Consider the following 18957-nt stretch of genomic DNA (forward strand, 5'->3'; position numbering starts at 1 on the left):
CTCTTTTGATGCAACTTGAGTCCCATTACACTTACAAGTTGCTCTGGCCTTCCAAACCTTGCAAATACCTCAACTAGTTTCTCAATGGTTTGTTTGGTTGTCATAGATTTCATAACTGAGACTTCTGGCCATTTTGAGTGTGTGTTGATGATCACTAGGAACATATGCCCCTCAAGTGGACCAGCATGGTCTATATGTATTCTTTGCCATGGCTGTTTAGGTCATTCCCATGGATGTAAAGGTTGCAGAGGTGGAGTATTCCTTAGTGTAGCGTAGGATTCGCATTGCCCACCTTCTCCTCAATTTGGGCCTCTAATCCCAGCCACTGTGGGCCAATTCCTTCATCGTCACCACAGCAGGATGTCCTTCATGTAACTTCTCAAGGATTCTGTTATGCAGGCACAGGGGAATAATCACTTTAAATCCCCCATAGGGGAACTCCACTCTGGACTGTCAACTCAAGTCTTCCCGTGATGTAGGACTTGAGGTCTGAATTCATCCGATGCACATTTGTTAATGTACCATTTAGGAACAAAGCCATAACCTTGCCCATCACTGGAGCGGTTCTTGTACACCTCTGTACTTGAGATGAAGTCACAGATACAGTAACCACTTGATAAAGCTATAAGATATTTACACAACATACTTCACATTCTTGTTTGACTTCATGATCTTGTTGTCAGCGGCTGTCTAGATGAAGTATCTGCATTTGGGCGCTGCTGATTTACGACACTGGATATCATAATCATGTGCTCACAAATTGAAAAACCATCTTTGTAAGTGACTAACTGCTAAAGATGGAATACCCTTATACGGCCCAAAGATTGTAATTAAGGGTCGATGGTCAATCAAAAGTGTAAAATGACATCCGAAAATGATGTTCAAAGCTTCTTTTTCTAGCTGAGCATGCTTCAATTCTGCGCTAATTAGTGTGGTGACTAGGGGATTTTCACAGTAACTTCATTGCAGTGTTAATGTAAGCCTACTTGTGACAATAATAAAGATTATTATTAGGTGTCGCGATCTGGATGTGGAAGGGACCTAAATTTCCATATTTAGGTAAGCACACTTAAATATGTCTCCGCTAGATCTAATCAATGCCTCGGATCGAATCCCCTCACCGAGGAGACCCCAGCTGGGCGCTGTTTAGCACTGGTCTCCACAAAGGATGGTTGGGAGGGTCTTCCAGGTGATCGTAGGCCCCCACGTGGTCAGCCTGTGGGCAGGGTGGCACCTTGGCACTGCTAACCTCTCTGGCACTGCCAGGTGAGGGAGAGGGGGTGTGAGGGGCAAACTGAGCCAGAGAAAGCAAATGGGGTGTTTAAGGCTTTTTATTGGAAATTGTACAGATCGGAGCCCATGGCGGGGGATGAGGGCATGCGTCAGTTACTGGATGGGCTGGCGGTCTCATGGGTGGATGAGGCGAGGGTACAGGGGCTGGACTGAGGGTGGGGATGGATTGTGTGGGGACGATGCAGGCGGGGAAGGCCCAGGGCACAGACGGGGTCCCAGCGGAGTTTTATCAGATGGTTGGGTCGGAGCTGGGGCCCTTTTTAGTGGAGATGTACAATGGGTCGGTGGAGAGGGGCGAGAGCTTCATCCCATGCTTTGTCAGGATTCTACCTCGTCATAATAAAAAAAGACAAAGACCTTGAGCAGTGTGGATTGTACAACCCGATATTATTGTTAAATGTGGACGCACAGCTATTAGCGAAGGTGCTGGTGGGTGATAGGGGAGGACAAGATGGGTTTCATGAAGGGGTGGCAGCTATCAGCCAATTTGCAGAAGATATGAATGTGATAATGATGCCCTCGACAGGCCAGGAAATTTAGGTGGTTGTGTCAATGGACGTGGAGAAGCCGTTTGACCATCTAGAGTGGCCGTATTTATTCGAGGTGCTGGGGCAGTTCGGGTATGGGCAGAGGTTTGTCGACGGGGTAAGATTGTTGTTTAGGGCTCCGGAGGCGAGTGTGCAGACCAATAGTGTCAATTCAGATTATTTTGGGTTGCACCGGGGGACGAGGCAGGGGTGCCCGCTCTCCCCTTTGCCCTAGCAATTGAACCGTTTGGCAATTGCACTTAGGGCTTCGTGTGGGTGGTGGGGTGGTGGGTATTGAGGGGAGAGGGGGCACCAAGTTTCTTCATATGCTGATGGCCTCTTGTTATATATTGAGAACCTGATTGAATGTTTCGACAGGATCGTGGGGATTTTGGAGGAGTTCAGTCTTTTTTCGGGTAGAAACTCAATATGGGGAAAAAGTGAGGTGGTCCCGATTAACTCCAGGGGACGGGGCAGGAGTTTAAAGAGTTTGCCCTTTCAGTAAATAGGGGCGAGCTTTCGTTATCTGGGGATACATGGGCCCAGCTACACAAGTTGAATCTGGCAAAGCTGGTGGAGGAAATGAAGGAGGACTTTTAGGAAATGGGATGCATTGCCTTTGTCATTGGCTGGAAGGGTCCAGATGGTAAAAATGATGGTGTTGCGGAAATGTTTGTTTGTATTTCAGAATCTCCAAATTTCCGTGCCCAAGTTTTTAAAAAATAGGATGAATGAGATGATGCTGGGGTTTGTGTGTGTGGGGGCGGGGGCGCTAGGGTTCCCGGACCAGGCGGGTGTTTCTGGAAAGGGAAAGTGGGGGGGGTGGCGGCGGTGGCTGGCGATGCCGAATCTGCAGAATTATTATTGGGTATGCGAATATAGCTATGGTATGGATGTGGGCAGATGAGGAGAGGTCTGTGTGGGGAGAGATGGAGGAGGCTTTGTGTAAAGGGACCAGTCTGAGGGCACTATTGTTGGCACCTCTTCTATTCTTGCCGGCCAGGTACTCCACGAGCCCGTGGTATCGGCGATGAGAGTGTAAAATCAATGTCAGACGGTAAGCATGTCCCGGTGGGCACCGATTTATGGCAACCACAGGGTTGTTCTGGCAGGACTGGACAGGTTTTGGCGTTGGAGGCAGTTGGGGGTAGAGTATTTTCGGGACTAGTTTGTGAGGGGTAGGTTTGCAGTATTAGAGGAGCTTGAGGAGTTGTACTTGCTGCCGAAGAGGAATGGGTTCAGGTACTTGCAGGTGAGGGACTTCTTGAGGAAGGAGGTGGGTTCGTTCTCTCAGCTGCCACGTGCAGTGTTACAGGATAAGCTGTTGTCTGAGGATAAGATAAGCAAAGGGCAAGGTATCAGATATATATGGGGATCTGCTGAAGAGGGAGGGTGCCCCAGTGGAGGACGTCCGGAGGAAGTGAGAGTGGTTGGGAGAGTGGCTGCAACTACTCATCGTGAATTTATTTTCAAAACATCCCCCCCCCCCCATTACCTCAGTTAATGATGGAGAATGAATGAATGAGCAGAGATATCGCTTCCAGACAGAAGATTTTTCCTCCCAGCATCAAGCAAAGCACACAGGGTGCAGGCTCCACACATGCGGTCAGCTACTTGCACTATCCAAACACACACAGGAGAGAACTTCCCCACTTCTTTTACTGTGCTTAGCTCCCCTCACCCTCCCACTTTCCCTCTGCTCCATTCACTGTGTTTGTACCTCCTTTCTCCTGTTCTCTTGTCTGCTCTGATTTACTTCACTGTGACCCTCCCCGGGCTTTCCCCCATTCCCTTCGCTGTGTTCCTCCACTTCACCCCACTTTCCCCTTCCCCCAGCCTTTCCCCTCTTCCCCTGCTTTCCCCCACTCTCAAGCTTTCCCCCATTCCCTCACTTCCCTCCTCAATGCTTTCCACCCATTCCACCCCACTTTCCCCATTCCCTCCACTATGCCATCCCTATGTTTTCCCCCATTCCCTTCACTTTCCCCCATTCTCTTCACTTTCTCCCATTCCCTTTGCTTTTCCCCATGCTCTTCACTATGTCCCCCCATGCTTTCCCCCATTTCCCCTCTTATCCCGGATTCTCTTTGCTGTGCTCCACCTCCTCTTCTGCTTTTCCCGGGTGAATTGTATGGATGCACTCTACCTGCATTAGACCCACTTGACAATTATGGGGTTAACTAAACTCTAGGACATCAAAGCCTACATGGCACCACGTGTTGTACTTGTGGCAGTGCCATTGAAACCTGAAGCTGCAGGTTTTATTCCAACCTTTAAAACTGACTCAATATAAACAAAACTTGCGACTTGACAGAGCTCACCAAACAGGTGAGCTTTCCTTCTGCTGCAATAAAACTCACATCAGTTGGCATACAAAAGGTTTAATTTTGTTCTAATTTGTTTGATTAAAGGTTATCCCAACCTGTGGGCAGATGGTTTGGTTACCTTCCTGCTCCTGGGCTTTCTTTTGTTGTGCTCTTGACGTAGCATAAGCTGCTTCCTTGATGTGCACTCTGACAAAGGAAGGTTCAGACTTGGAGGTAGCTTCAACACGTTTATTAAACAATTAACAATTCTCCTACTTGGATTCGACGCTACTGATAATCCTTCTATAGCTACTCAGACCGACTAACCAGTCTGCTACAATCTACGTGGTGGGAGTGATGCTGAATCAACCCTGTGTCTGTACTCACTGAGAGTCTCCACTGGAAAGAGACTGAGCATGTGTGATCTGTCCTTTTATATGGGTTGGTGTAATGCCCTCCTGTGGTGGTGTCACCTCTGTGTATCGTGACTGTCCATTGGTTGTGTCCTATCTTACTGACTTAATGGTTGACTGCCTGTGTGTCATGTCTCTGGTGTTCCCTCTAGTGTCTAGCTAGGTGTAGTGTATGTACATTAACCCTTTGTATACTTACAGTGATGTATATCACCACAGGCTTGTTGCAGCATCTTCCTAGAATCATAATGAGATTTTACAGTCCCGCCCAACACCAGGATCATCCAGTCCTGTCAAAAGTCAATGAACTTTTGCCTGGGCCACTGAATATCCTACAACGGGGCCAGGAAATCCCAGCCCATAGAATCTTACAGCACAGAAGGGGGACATTTGGCCCATCGTGGAAAATGAGCTATCCAATTAGTCCCAATCCCCACTCTTTACCCATGGTCCTGTATATGTTTAAAGCATTTCTCCAATTCCCTTTTGAAAGTCACTACTTATTCTGTTTCCAGCAGCCTTTTAGTCGGCACATTCTAAATTGTAATAAATATCTGAGTTAAAAAATATTTCCCCGGCTGTTCTCTGGCTCGTTTGCCAATTACCTTGAATCTGTATCCTCTGGTTACACACTCTCCTGCCAGAGGAAACTGTCTCTCTTTATTTTCTCCGTCAAACGCCTTCATTGTTTTGGACATCTGTCAAATCTCGTAACCCTGTCGACTCTTAAGAAGCAAAGCCCCAATTTCATCTCTTGAGAACTCAATACTCTTGTTAACATTTCATATCAATTGGTGTAATTGGTTCCTGAAGCATGGGAGCTTTCTGGGAGTTTGGTGCAAGCAAATAATTCCCCCTCTCATCCCTAATATTCCTGCTTTCAGCAACAAGCATCATTCTCTCTTGTCTCGGCTAGGCTGAGTTTACCTTGAATCGTTGCCAACCAACATTCTGGGTAGAATCTTATCAGTTACACAGATAATGGTTGGGGAGGGCAAGGGGGATAAATTTTTGTACCTCGTACTGGGGAGCTGCTCCATCATGTTCCTCCTCTGAGCGATCTTGTGGAGGCAGGGGGGAGACCAGCATTGAGTGCCCATCTGGCAGCAGCAAAATTAGAAGCAAATGAAGCAGCGAACTTGGTGCAAATTGGTGATGCTGCTGGGATCTTGCTATGCACCTTCTGACCACCAACTGAAAGGACCCAAAGGACTCTTGTTTTGTTGCCAGACTTTACAATGGATTGACATTCGTTAATAAACGTTGAGCATTTCACACTTGTGCAGTGGGAATATTTCTGCCAATCTGCTGATACTCAATTTTTGAAACCCGCTTTACAAGTTTTGGGAAGTTTATAGAAACGCCTCAATCTTAATTCAAGTGGAGAGTTGAGATTGTAGGCCAGTTGTATCTGGAATACCAACCTTCTGCCACTAGAAACAGTTCCTCCGTATTTACTCTCGCAAAATCCATCACGATTTTGAACAATCCTGTTTAATCTTCCCTGTTAAATACCTTTTATCATTTCAAAGATGTCACTCGGTCGGGGGTACCGTCTCAGCTGTTTTGTCGGAGCACAGTGCACTCATGCGGTTCCCCTCGCCCTAAAAATCACATATCAATCCAACCGTGTGTCACAATAGCGGAGAGCCAGAGCGTGACGTGCAGTGTACTCTGCTCAGGCAGTTCCAGGAGAACCTAGCTGCATACATTTATAAATGAAGACAGTGGCAGCATTATGAAACAGTGAAGAAGGCAAGTTTTATTTCAGCTCGGGAATGCAGCCGGTGTAAAGTGTAACAGTCTGACTGCAGAGGATATAGCTTCAAATAGCTTGTTAGGTTTTAACACCAAACTAATAAAAGTTAAATACACCCAAACCCCAGCTTTGGAGGCGCTGAAAATACATATTCTCTTCCCTTCCCTGACAATATTAACTCCCCCCTCCCCAAATACTCCATTAGAAAATAAATTTAAATGCAAACTATCAAAATAGAAACTATCAAAATAGAAACTATGGTCATGAACTTGAGGAATGAAGAATATCAGTCGATTTTTTTAAATATACAGGGTCAGAGGAAAAGATTTTCAGCAACAACCATCTCCCAAATGAAAATGCGATCACCACCTGTTAGTCCAATAGCAGGTGCAGCCTACAAATGGGAATGTGCTGTGTGCGTTTTGCAGACAGCGGTTCAACAAGGCAGCTCACCACCACCTCTAGGGGCAACTAGTGAAGGGGAACACATGAACCTTGCCACGCTGCCTACATTCCGAGAGTGAATTATTTAAAAAACAACTTTCTCTTTGAAGACTAATTACTGATGAATGCAAATGATGTAAATTTGCATCTTCTAAAAGACGCAGGAGTTTATGGAAATTCTAAAATAAAACCAAAATACTGCAGATGCCGGAGATCTGAAATAAAACCAGAAAGTAAAACAAAAACTCAGCAGGTCTGACTGCTTCTGTGGAGAGAGAGAGAGTTAAAGTTTCGAGTCCAGGTGACTCTTCCCGGTAATTCTAACTCAGTCGATGTATTTGAACATTGTTAGACGGAGGAGGTAATTATAATGAAATGGCTGACTCATGCCTCATTCTAAGCATGGTGAAGACAGATAACATTGGAGATAGAATTATATATAATGCCCTGCATAATAATATCCCTTATAATCCTTTGCTCGGCTAATGACTTGTGGCTGCAGTGTTAATCCATTGTCACTTGTTGCCTAGATGACGAGCTATTTGACTTGTTGGGTCATCCATGCAGAACAACAGTAACTGGGGCAGCAATCAGGATTAAGCAGCTACGGTTAGTATTTTAGTCCAAAGGCATATCTAATCCCGATGAGATCGACGCACTCGTACAGAGTGGAACTTGGGACTGTCCTGGCCTGTGTCACTCAGTCACCCCCAGGATAAACCTGCCGAGAAGCTGCGGGATTTCCATCAAATGTAACTTTATACATCGAGCATCCCTTCCACTTCCTTGAGCTTTCTTCGTTCAGTCAGTCAGCATCACCTCCCTAGGCACTGTCCATCTCAGTAAAATGACTTCCGCTCGCGAGCAGCATGATACGCCTTTGTTGTCCGACTATTGATGAAATCTGACTTTGTGAATCCAGCCTTCAAATAAAACAAAACAGGTTCTCAAAAACTAACAGAGTAAGTAAGAAAGAACTTGAATTTTCATAGCGTTTTTCTTGACTTCAGGACCTCCCAAAGAGTTTTACAGCCAATTAAGTACTTTTTATTTTGAAGTGTAGTCACTATTGTAATGTAGGAAAAACAGCAGCCAATTTGCACACAGCAAGATCTCACAAACAGCAATGTGATAATGACAAGACAATCTGCTATTATGGTGTTGATTGAGGGGCAATTATTGACCATGTTACCAGGGAGATCTCTTTGAAATAGTACTATTGGATTTTTTATGAGTAGGAAGGGAGTCTCAACTTAACATGTCATCTCAAAGACAACATCTCTGAATGTGCAGTACTTCCACAGTACTGGCACAAATTTGATGCAGAGAGCATGATAGGATGAAAGGGGGGGCACTGGATCATGAAGTAGAGAGCATTGGTGCAGATCCAATTTTTAAAATGGATTGTCTTAACATGGTGGGACAGGAACTAATTAGGGATACTCAGGTGGGGTGGGGGGGGGGGTAAATGCTTGTGCAGCTATTAAAGCATGCTTGTCCCATTACCACTGGGTCAGGTGGCTTAAAATTCCCCCCTAAACATGAGCAAAATGCTTGAAACCCTTAACCTAGCTAGAAGGAAAATGGACATATTCTATTATGTGGAGGTTGATCTTCTTTAGAGGACTGAGTGGCTTATGAGGCAGTGTCAGAGGGCATCAAGGGTCAACCAGACAGGTTGGGACTGGAATCACATTCAGCCCAGACCGGTAAGGATGGCATGTTCAATCCCTGAAGGACATTAGTGAACCTGTTTGATTTTTAAACTAATTTCAAAGTCATTTTAACCCTCGAGAGGCTGCTATGGTTTTGCTGGTCTCCTGCTGTAATTCCTACCAGGTAAAGCTAGGAGACTTGGTTCTGGTGAACCTTCCTGATTCCCTAATAAAATTTAAAACGTCTGTCCACCCCTTTCAAGGCAATTGAAGAGAAGAACTGTATAAAATTGTCAAAACCAGTATGACTAGCACCAGTGCTACAGGAGTTCAATTTTAACATATGCAAGACCAGTTTGGACAAAGTTTTACTGGTACTTGTCATTTTTCAAGTTTGACTGATTTTTCCCTTGAGATTTATGGCGAGAACTCCAGAGCTCAAGACCCAGTCAGCCGAGGACATGGCCACCAATGAAGCAATGAAGTGCAAGAGTCCAGAATTGGAGGAGTGCAGAGATCCCGGAGGGCTGTAGGGAGGTTACAGAGTTGGGGAGGGGTGAGGTCATGGAGGGATTTGAACACAACGAGAATTTTGACAATTTTCAGCAGTGGGTTCCGAATGCACCTGTACAAAAAGTTGGGTGAGGGGAGTTTGCCTTGACCTTATTCGATATGACATGACCTGGATTGGGATCCTTGCTTTGGCTTAGGCGAGGTAGTTGTGCTGCTGCAATACAATACTAACGATAGTCCGAAGGGAAACTACTTCACCTCAACACCGCCCACAATGGAAATAACCCCAGTAAAAACAGTTTGATAAGCTACCTTTTTATAGGCAGCATGAAGTTCCCGATGCAACCACAGGCTGTACAGCACATTAGAAGCAGCTTTCCCAGCTGCGGTGGAAACATTGCTGAAAAAAACCCAAGAGAACTGCTATTAGAGGTGTGCTTGACTAATTTACAAAGGATTTACAGCTTAGAAACAAGCCAACAGTCCAACTGGCCCGTGCTCCTTACGCGCCACCTCCAAAACAGATATAAAGTAACTGGCCCCTTAATTGGTCAAGACCTTTGGTCTTGGACTTTAATCCTCGTTTCCAATGACTCCATTTAAACAAGCGTGGGGACAGATGGGCCTGTTCCGGAGGAATTGTCAGGTACGTAAAGATAAGTGTCCAGCTGGTTCTGATAGTCACATGACACAATGACAATCACAGCAATCTATCTCTATCAATAGGCCTAACTTCACTCTGGGGGCTGTAATCGTCAGGGGTGAGCCCACTTGGCTCCTCGCCCTGCAGCGTTTAGGCAGACCACCGGGCTATTAAAATAAGCAAAATGCTGTGGATGCTGGAATCTGAAACAAGAACAGAGGACGCTGGTAAATCTCAACTGGTCTGGCAGCAACTGTAGGCACGAAAGCAGAGACTTTTTTTATTCCAATTAAGGGGCAATTTAGCATAGCCAATCCACCTACCCTGCACATCTTTTGGTTGTGGGGGTGAGACTCATGCAGACACAGGGAGAATGTACCAACACCACACAGACAGTGACCCGGGGCCAAGATCGAACTCGGCGGCATGAGACAGCAGTGCTAACCACTGCACCAACATGCCGTGAGAAAACAGAGTTTTCGAGTTTATTTATTTTTATTCATATCACCTCACAACCCTCGTCTCTCCCGTACTCAGTTCCTCCACCCCCATCGGTTTCCCTCTTGTTTGCTGCAGCTCATTGAAGTTTGAGAAGGTAAAGAGGACATTTTATAGAGGTGTTCAAAGTCATGATAAAATGAATGAGGAGAAATTGTTTCTAGCTGCAGTCAGTAACCAGAGGGAAACAGATTTAAGGTAATTGGTGGAACAGCTGGAGGGAACATGAGGAATCTTTTATCTTTGTTTACGTACAGAGTTGCTATAATCTGGAACAAGCTGCCTGTAAGGGCAAAGGAAAGAGAGTTAACAACAACTTTCAAAAGAGGATTGGATAAACACATGAAGGGGAACAAGTTACAGGACTTTGGGGAAAGAGCCAGGAAGGGGGATCAATTGGAATGTTATTTCAGCACAGACAAGGTGGCCTGAATGCGCTGCATCATTCTAATAGGCCAAGAGTATCCAATGAAATTGACCCCAATTAACATGACTGGGTTAAGTGTAGTCCGATCCCATCAATTCCAGCATCAACTTTGCAGGGATCATTTGATTTTGGATATGGGATTCAGTGAATTGCGCTGTACCTATACCGATTGTTAGTTGCTGATGGATGTCCATTTTCCAGTTGGAATCATTCCAGAAGCCATTTTAAAGAGAATAAAAATCGATAGGGATTTAAAAATAAGTGTGGATGTCGATTGGCTATTGCCCATTTTACAATATTGCTCATCATTCATTTCATTTCATTCATTTCTGGTGCTTGTCAGACACACTTTAAATATTAAGATCTGCGTATTGTTCCTGTGTTGACTTGATCAGTTCCACTTACCTGTCATCATTGCTAATGCTTACTATTTTCTTCAAGCCTTGATTCTGTACAAAACTGCGAGCATGTTGAGGGTTATGCTGGATTAGATTGTTCAGCACATGGCAGGTGAAAGAGACAGTCTCATTGGGCATCGAGGAGTCCTGATTTGATTCGGGTAGTATCGCTATCAGATCGGGCATGATCAGATTTACTGGAGCAAGATAGGAAGAAAAGAACAAATGCTCAAATTTTCCACGTAGTGTATACCAGCTCGGGTGAACTTTCAGTTTAGTGATCGTTTCCCACACAAAGTCAGCTCCTGACCCCCATTTGACCCGACATTTGGGTCCCTAAGCTGACGGGAAAATCCTGAATCCATTGTCAGATAACTTCTGAATTATTTACTGTAGAAACTGGATCCCATTTTTTAGGGTACTATTTAGCGGCCGCATCCGACCCCAGACGGGCGTCGTTTAGCACTGCTCCCCACGAACGGGGTCCAGGCAGAACCACACTGGGTTGGGTCTCCCAAGTGATCAGAGGCCCCCAGGTGGTCGGTCTCTGGCCAGGCTGGCACCCCTGGTGCCACCCGGGTGCCTGGACACCGCCAGCCTGGCAGTGCCACCTGAGCACCCTGGCAGTGTTACCCAGGTGCCATCCTGGCTCTGCCTTCGGAACCCCTCAGAGCTGTGTATGAGACTAAGTGGAGCCTCGGTGGGGCGTTCCCACCGGGGGTGAAAAAAAAAGTGCCGGAACCGACCGCTCAATTCCCGCGCAGAACGGGCTCTTTTATTTTCAATTACATCACCCCCCCATAGGGTTCAATATAGTGTGCAGCAAGCGTGGGGTCATTCTATGGTGAAAGTACGCCATCCTCCATCTTGCTTAAGGTTCCTCTATATTTGCTCGGGTACTTGCCTGAAACTAGCACTTGGTTTTACACCCCTCTGTAAGAGTTGGATTGTGCCCAAGTCACTTAGGGCAGTTTTATTTGCACAAAGTCACTCTCCTTGAATTGTGTTCAGAGCGAAACCCTCTGCTGCTGGTGAAGGTAGCTCTACATCAACTTGGTAAAAAGGAGGGGCAGGAATTTCTGGACCCCGCCACCATTCCGCGTGCGTTTTTTGCACAGGCGTGGGGACATAGCCCCATTATTGTAGAATCCCGCCCCCTGTCTTCCGTTTAGTAAATCACACACAGAGCTGTCAACGGCAGCACTCTACTTACCCAACTCTTCATGGACTTTGCGGTTTCGTGACATGTTCCTCAACAAAGAGACTGCAGCTTTCTGCACACTCGGCTCCTTCGAATACAACATCCGTCTGATGTGCTGGAGCCCATTTTCTTTCGATGTGATGGTCTCGGAAATGGTGAATCCCATCTAATAATGACCAAACGTGCTCGATTAAACCCTTCATATCTTACGGCACATTGTTTAGCAGTTGCTTCCCCAGGAAACCGCTCACACCGCTCCCTGTCTCATGCAGGCCTGGGACAATGCAGACAGACTTCAGTGAATCATTCAAATAAAATAAGGTAAATGAATAAAAGATTTAGGGGTAAATTACGCTTGTCGACAACCTGCCTGCTAGAGTGTACCTCAGTATCTCTTGTGGTGCAGAGGGTAGCTCTCCTGCCTCTGAGCCAGTAGCTCAGGTTCAAATCCCACACCAGCTCTGGGTACAAATCCCACTCCAGCTCTGGTTTCAAATCTCACTGCAGGACATGATAATGTGGCCAGGCAAATTGCATAGCAACCAGTAACTCCTTCCATCACACGCTAAAGGCAGGCAATAACAGTGTGATGGAAAGACCATTGGAGCCTCGACCATCATTATCCATGTCTGCCTCCCTAACAGCACAATGGGTGTATCTACATCACGCGGACTGCAGCAGTTCAAGAAGGCGGCTCACCACCACCACCTTGTCGAGGGTAGTTAGGCATGGGCGATAAATGCTGGCCTAACCAGTGTCACCCACATCCTGTGAATGAATGAAAAATAGACTACGATATGCATGTAAAGGTTGCCACAGCAACTCAGACTTCCTGAGTGAAATACAACACACCACCATCCACCGCATTACCATGTGCCATATTTAATATCAGTAATATTATACTACTTAATATTAATCATGAACAGAACTGATTTCACTAGGATCAGACTCCCACAGCCTTTGTTATGTCACTGTGAGACAGTTCTGCTTTGAATTTGTGTAAACACGGGTTCGGTTTTGCTATCTAAGTCTGATTTGTGAGCTGTCCCATGCTCTCCAGCAGCATAGGGGAGGGAGATTGAGTTTTGTGGATCCTGCCTGCAGCCCCAGAATAAGATAGAGTATAGTTTAGTCTCAGCCAGCCAGCTACTGTGTAAGACACTGTGTATAGTGTGAGATGTGCGAGCGACGGGCTGGTGCCAGCCCCCGCCATTATCACCGGATTTGAGCTCACCGGACCACTGCTGGCTGTCAGGTTTTGGAGAGCGCCAAGAGAAGCCTCCTGTGTGCAGTTGCTGGTGCTCCTCGCGACAAGGGAAAGATACATCCTCACCACCAAACTGTGCCAAAGCCACTCAACCCCTCTGGGATTCCTTTTCTCTTCGACAGACGGAATATTGACCACATTCTCCTGATGGCGAAAGATTGAGAAACTGTCATTAACCTGAAATGAATTCACACTTCCCCCAGGAGCAAACCAACAGCTTCCATTTACAAACTGAGCTTCAATATCCAGAAACAAATGTCTAAAGTGGGTCGAATAAACTGGAATCAAAGGTTGACAGGAAACAGAGTAGCTGATCAGTGAGCTACCTTCAAAGAAGAGACAGGTAAGGCACTGTCAAGGTATATTCCTTCAAAAGGGAAAGGTAGGGCAAACAAATCTGGAGCTCCCTGGATGATAAAAGAGGGAGAAATTAAGATAAGGAAAAAAAAAGTATGCATGTGACAGAAGCCAGGTACAAAATATAGAGAACCAGGCTGAATATAGAAGGTTCTGTAGAGAGGTGAAAAAGAAATTAAGATAAGCAAAGAGGGAGTATGAAAAGAGACTAGCAATTAACATAAAAGGTAATTCTAAAGTATTCTATAGACATATAAATGGTAAAAAGATGGTAAAAGGAATAGGACCGAGGAGGGACCAAAAAGGGGACATGAAGGTAGAGGGCAGAGTTGAGGTATTAAATTAATACATAGAATCTGTCTGTACCAAGGAAGAAGATGCTACCCAGGCCATGATGACAGAGGAGATAATTCAGATATTAGAAACGTTTAAAATTAATAAGGAGGAGGTAATTGGATAGACCATCTGTACTGAAAAGTTGATCAGGCACCAGGACCGGATGAAATGCAGGGATACTGAGGGAAGTGAGAGTGGAAATTACTGAGGAACTGACCATAATTTTTCAGTCTTTCTTAGATTCAGAGGCAGTGCCAGACGGCGAGAGAATTGCAAACGCTACAACTGTATTCAAAATAGTTTAAAGATAAGCCCAGTTTATCTCTATCTTATCTCATCTTGAACAGGCACTTTACATCAGTCTTCACGATGGAGTATACAAGGCAGCACGGTAGCACAGTGGTTCGCACAGTCGCTTCACAGCTCCAGGGTACCAGGTTCGATTCCCGGTTTGGGTCACTGTCTGTGCGGAGTCTGCACGTTCGCCCCCTGTCTGCGTGGGTTTTCTCCGGGTGCTCCGGTTTCCTCTCACAGTCCAAAAGATGTGCAGGTTAGGTGGATTGGCCATGCTAAATTGCCCTTAGTATCCACAAAAAGGTTAAGTGGGGTTACGGGGATAGGGTGGAGGCATGGGCTTGAGTAGGGTGCTCTTTCAAAGAGCCGGTGCAGACTCGATGGGCCGAATGGCCTGCTTCTACGCTGTAAATTCTATGATTTTATGAAGTAACATCCCAGAAATGGCAGGAAATGGAAGGGAGGGAGGAACTGCAGAAAATTACAATCACCAGGAAATTGTTGGACCTGTGGTTGACAAATTCTCGGGTCCTGATGGACTTTATCTTTGTGTCTTAAAAGAAGTGGCTAGTGAGATAGTTGATTCATTGGTTTTAATTTTCTAGAATTCCTTAGATTTGAGGTAGGTTCCATTAGATTGTAAAATAGTGAATGTATCTCCTTTATTCAAAAAGGGAGGGAGACAGGAAGCAGGATCTATGGGCCAGTTAGCTTAACATCTGTCGTTCAGAAAAGGTTTATTAGACTAATATTGGGAATGGTAGGATTGTCTTTGAAGGAAAGGTTGGACAGGCTAGGCTCGTATCCACTAGAATTTAGAAGAGTAAGAGGTGACTTGATTGAAACATGTAAGATCCTGAGGGGTGTTGACAGGGTGGATGTAGAGAGGATGTTTCCTCTTGTGGGAGAATCTAGAATTAGGGGGTCACCATTTTAAAATAAGGGGTTTCTCATTTAAGAGAGGGATGAAGAGAATTTTTTCTCTCAGAGGCTCGTGAATCTATGGAACTCTCTTCCTCAAAAAGGCAATAGAAGCAGGGTCTTTGAGTACAAGAGCAAGGAAGGTATGTTGAAATTATATAAGATAATAGTTCGGTCTCAGCTGGAGTAAAGTGTCCTGTTCTGGGTTCCACACTTTAGGAAGGATGTGAAGACTTTGGATTGAGTGCAAAAAAGATTCATGAGTATGAGGTACTTCAGTTATGAAGATAGATTGGAGAAGCTGGGACTGTTTTCCTTGATGAAGAGAAGGTGGGAAGTGATTTGATAGAGGTGTTCAAAATTATGAGGGATCTGGACAGAGTAAACAGGGGAAACCTGTGTCCACTGGTGAAAGTACCGAGAACGAGAAGGCAAAGGTTTAAAGTAATTGGCTATAGAAGCAAAGGTTATATGAGAAAATATTTTTTCACGCAGTTATGATCTGGAATGCACTGCCTGAGATTGCGGGGAGACAGGTTCAATCGAGGCATTCAAAAGTGAACTAGGCTGTTATTTGAGAAGAATGTGAGGATTATGGGAGAAGGCAGGAGAATGAAGCTAAGCCCATTCGGAGAGCCAATATGACACGATGGGCCAAATGGCCTTATGTGCTGTAATAATTCTGTGAACACTGCCACAGGCAAATATCAGACATTTCATGGCCCTGTTCATGGTCACTGACACTGTGCAACTGTGAAAAGTGAGAGTTATACATGTTTCTTTCATTGTAAGATTTAAGTTATCTATTATTTCCAGTTTTTGGATGAGATATTAAACACCAATTTCCAACTCATTTGGACGTAGAAGGTACCATGGGAACAACTGCAATGAAGAGCAGGGGGGAGTTATCTCTGGTGTCAATACTCATTCCACAATCAACAACACTAAAACAGATTATTTGGTCATTATCTCTTTTGTGTTTCTGGGAGCTTGCTGTGTATTATAATAATAATAATCTTTATTATTGTCACAAGTAGGCTTACATTAACACTGCAATGAAGTTACTGTGAAAATCCCATAGTCGCTACATTCCTGCACCTGTTCGGGTACACTGAGGGAGAAATCAAAATGTCCAATCCACCTAACAGAATGTCTTTCGGGACTTGTGGGCGGAAACCGGAGCACCCGGAGGAAACCCACGCAGACACGGGGAGAATGTGCAGACTCCACCCAGACAGTGACCCAAGTTGGGAATAGAACCCGGGTCTCTGGCGCTGAGAAGCAACCATGCTAACCACTATGCTATCGTAAAAAAACAATTGCAGCCAGTGTGGGGCATTTGGCTGCTGCACAACAATGACTATACTTCAAAAGCACTTTATTGGCTATTAAGCACGCTGGGACATTCTGAATTTGTGACGGGTATATAATCGGACTTCACAGTGGGGCTCTGCTGATTTAATCCAGCTTCAACGCCATCCTCATAAATGTCTTTTCCTGCAATTAGTTATAAGATGCTATGTAAAGTCACCTCACATACATGCCTCACGGGAGCTTTTCGAATGGAAGTGTAAATAACGAGCAGGATGAGGGTGACATACCTCTTTCAGCCTTGAACTCCGAGCTCCAAAGCAGCCTGCTGATTTCTTCTGTGATGAAGGATCATTTTTCCAGGCGAGGTTCTCAGAGTAGGCACTTGGCAACTCATTCTCGAGTTGAAAGGACAGATTATGTAAGATGCACATGCAGTTTTCTGTTGACTGGGTGGAAAGCAAAGAGATTTGTTGTAGCCTCGTGCCATGGTCAGAGCCGATCGCAAGAGGTTTGAACTCCTAAAACCCAGAGGCACTCAAGCTTTGTGTTTTTACACCACAGCGCTGAGCCTCCCGGGACAAATATAAGAGCAAAATATTTTCCTTCTTCCAAATTTCTTCTTTCAGAGGATGTGGGTGTCACTGGCTAGGCCAGCATTTGTTGCCCATCCCTAATTGCCCTTGAGAAGGTGGTGGTGAACTGCCCTCTTCAACCTTGTGCTGCAGTGCATATGTAGGCACACCCACAGTGTAGTTTGGAAGGGAGTTCCAGGATTTTGACCCAGTGATAGTGAGGGAACCATGATATGTTTCCAAGTCTGGATGGTGAGTGACTTGGAGGGGAACTTGCAGGTTGTGTTCTGTTCCGCTCTACACTGAGCATGGACATAGTGCGTCGGATTGGGTTGGAGTCCAGTAACACAGAGTCTCACCAGCCTGGTGTCTAATATTAGCTCAGGAGTATTCAAGGTCCTAAAGGTTACGTGAAATTCCTCAATCTCAGGAACAGAAGAGGCAATGTGAGACCATTCAAGATGATCAGAGGATTAGATAGGGTGGACAGTGAGAGCCTTTTTCCTCAGATGGTGATGGCTAGCACGAGGGGACATACCTTTAAATTGAGGGGAGATAGATATAAGACAGATGTCAGAGGTAGGTTCTTTACTCAGAGAGTAGTAAGGGCGTGGAATGCCCTGCCTGCAACAGTAGTGGACTCGCCAACATTAAGGGCATTCAAATGGTCATTGGATAAACATATGTATGATAAGGGAATAGTGTAGATTGGCTTTAGATTGGTTTCACAGGTCGGCGCAACATCGAGGGCTGAAGGGCCTGTACTGCGCTGTAATGTTCTATGTTCGATGTATTCACACAAAGGTGCCATTTTAGTTACGTTCGACACATTAAAGATTGAATTGGGTTTTGGGGCAGGAGCAGAAAATGTATGGTATCATAACAGATGCTATTATGCACATATGAACATACATACAAACATACGAATTAGGAGCAGAGTTGGCCACTTGGCCCTTCAAGCCTGCTCTGGCATTCAACGATCTGTCAGTAACCTGCCGCATACCCCTGTAACCTCTCACCCCCTTGTTCAAGAATCTATCTAGCTCTGCCTTGAAAATATTCAGACTCTGCTTCCTCCGCCTTTTGAGGAAGAGAGTTCATGAGGAGAAAACATTTCTTCTCATCTCTGTTTAAAATGGATGACCCCCTTATTTTTAAACAGTGGCCCCTAATTCTAGATTCTCCCACAAGAGGAAACACCCTCTTCACTTCCAACCTATCAAGACCCCTCAGGATCCTGTATGCTTCAAACAAGCCACCTCTGATTCTTCTAAGCTCTAGTGGATACAATAACATTTCCTCATAAGACGACCCACCCATTCCTGGTATTAGTCTGGTGGACCTTCTCTGAACTGTTTCCAATGCATTTACATCCTTCCCTAAATAAGAAGTTCAATAACTGTACACAGTACCTCCAGATGTGGTCTCACCAATGCACTGTATGACTGAAGCATAACCTCCCTACTTATATATTCAATTGCCTGTGCAATAAATGATAACATCCTAATAGTATTCCTAATTACTTGCTGCATCTGTATACTCGCCTTTTGTGATTGATGCACTAGGACCCAGATCCCTCTGAATTTCAGAGCTCTGCAAACTCTCACCATTTAGATAATATGCTTATTATTCGTTTCTCCTGCCAAAATGGGACAATTTCTAAATTTCCCACAAAATACTCAATTTGTCAAATCTTTGCCCACTCACTTAACTTATCTATATCTCCTTGAAGCCTCCTTACATCCTCTTCACAATCTACTTTTCTACCTACCTTTGTGTCGTCAGTAAATTTAGCAACCAAAACAGTCGGTCCCTTCAT

General features: G+C 45.1%; 2 protein-coding genes across 2 annotated transcripts in view; both read right to left on the reverse strand.

Annotated features, from left to right (window-relative positions):
* LOC140396334 (thyrotropin subunit beta-like) overlaps positions 1–6169 on the reverse strand; it is a 39319-nt gene extending 33150 nt beyond the window's left edge. The window contains exon 1 of the mRNA XM_072484852.1: positions 6055–6169. The gene's annotated coding sequence lies outside the window, so the exon portion shown is untranslated. The remainder of the gene's footprint in view (positions 1–6054) is intronic.
* Positions 6170–6281: 112 nt separating this feature from the next.
* Positions 6282–18957, reverse strand: part of pkp2 (plakophilin 2) — a 70572-nt gene continuing 57896 nt past the window's right edge. The window contains exons 8-13 of the mRNA XM_072484853.1: positions 16854–17012; positions 13312–13488; positions 12090–12243; positions 10884–11073; positions 9223–9310; positions 6282–7665 (exon numbers count right to left, since the gene is read on the reverse strand). Coding sequence (XP_072340954.1) covers positions 7582–7665; positions 9223–9310; positions 10884–11073; positions 12090–12243; positions 13312–13488; positions 16854–17012 — 852 coding nt within the window. The 3' untranslated portion in view covers positions 6282–7581. The remainder of the gene's footprint in view (positions 7666–9222; positions 9311–10883; positions 11074–12089; positions 12244–13311; positions 13489–16853; positions 17013–18957) is intronic.

This window comes from Scyliorhinus torazame, chromosome 19 (genome assembly GCF_047496885.1).
Source record: "Scyliorhinus torazame isolate Kashiwa2021f chromosome 19, sScyTor2.1, whole genome shotgun sequence".
Classification (NCBI taxonomy): domain Eukaryota; kingdom Metazoa; phylum Chordata; class Chondrichthyes; order Carcharhiniformes; family Scyliorhinidae; genus Scyliorhinus; species Scyliorhinus torazame.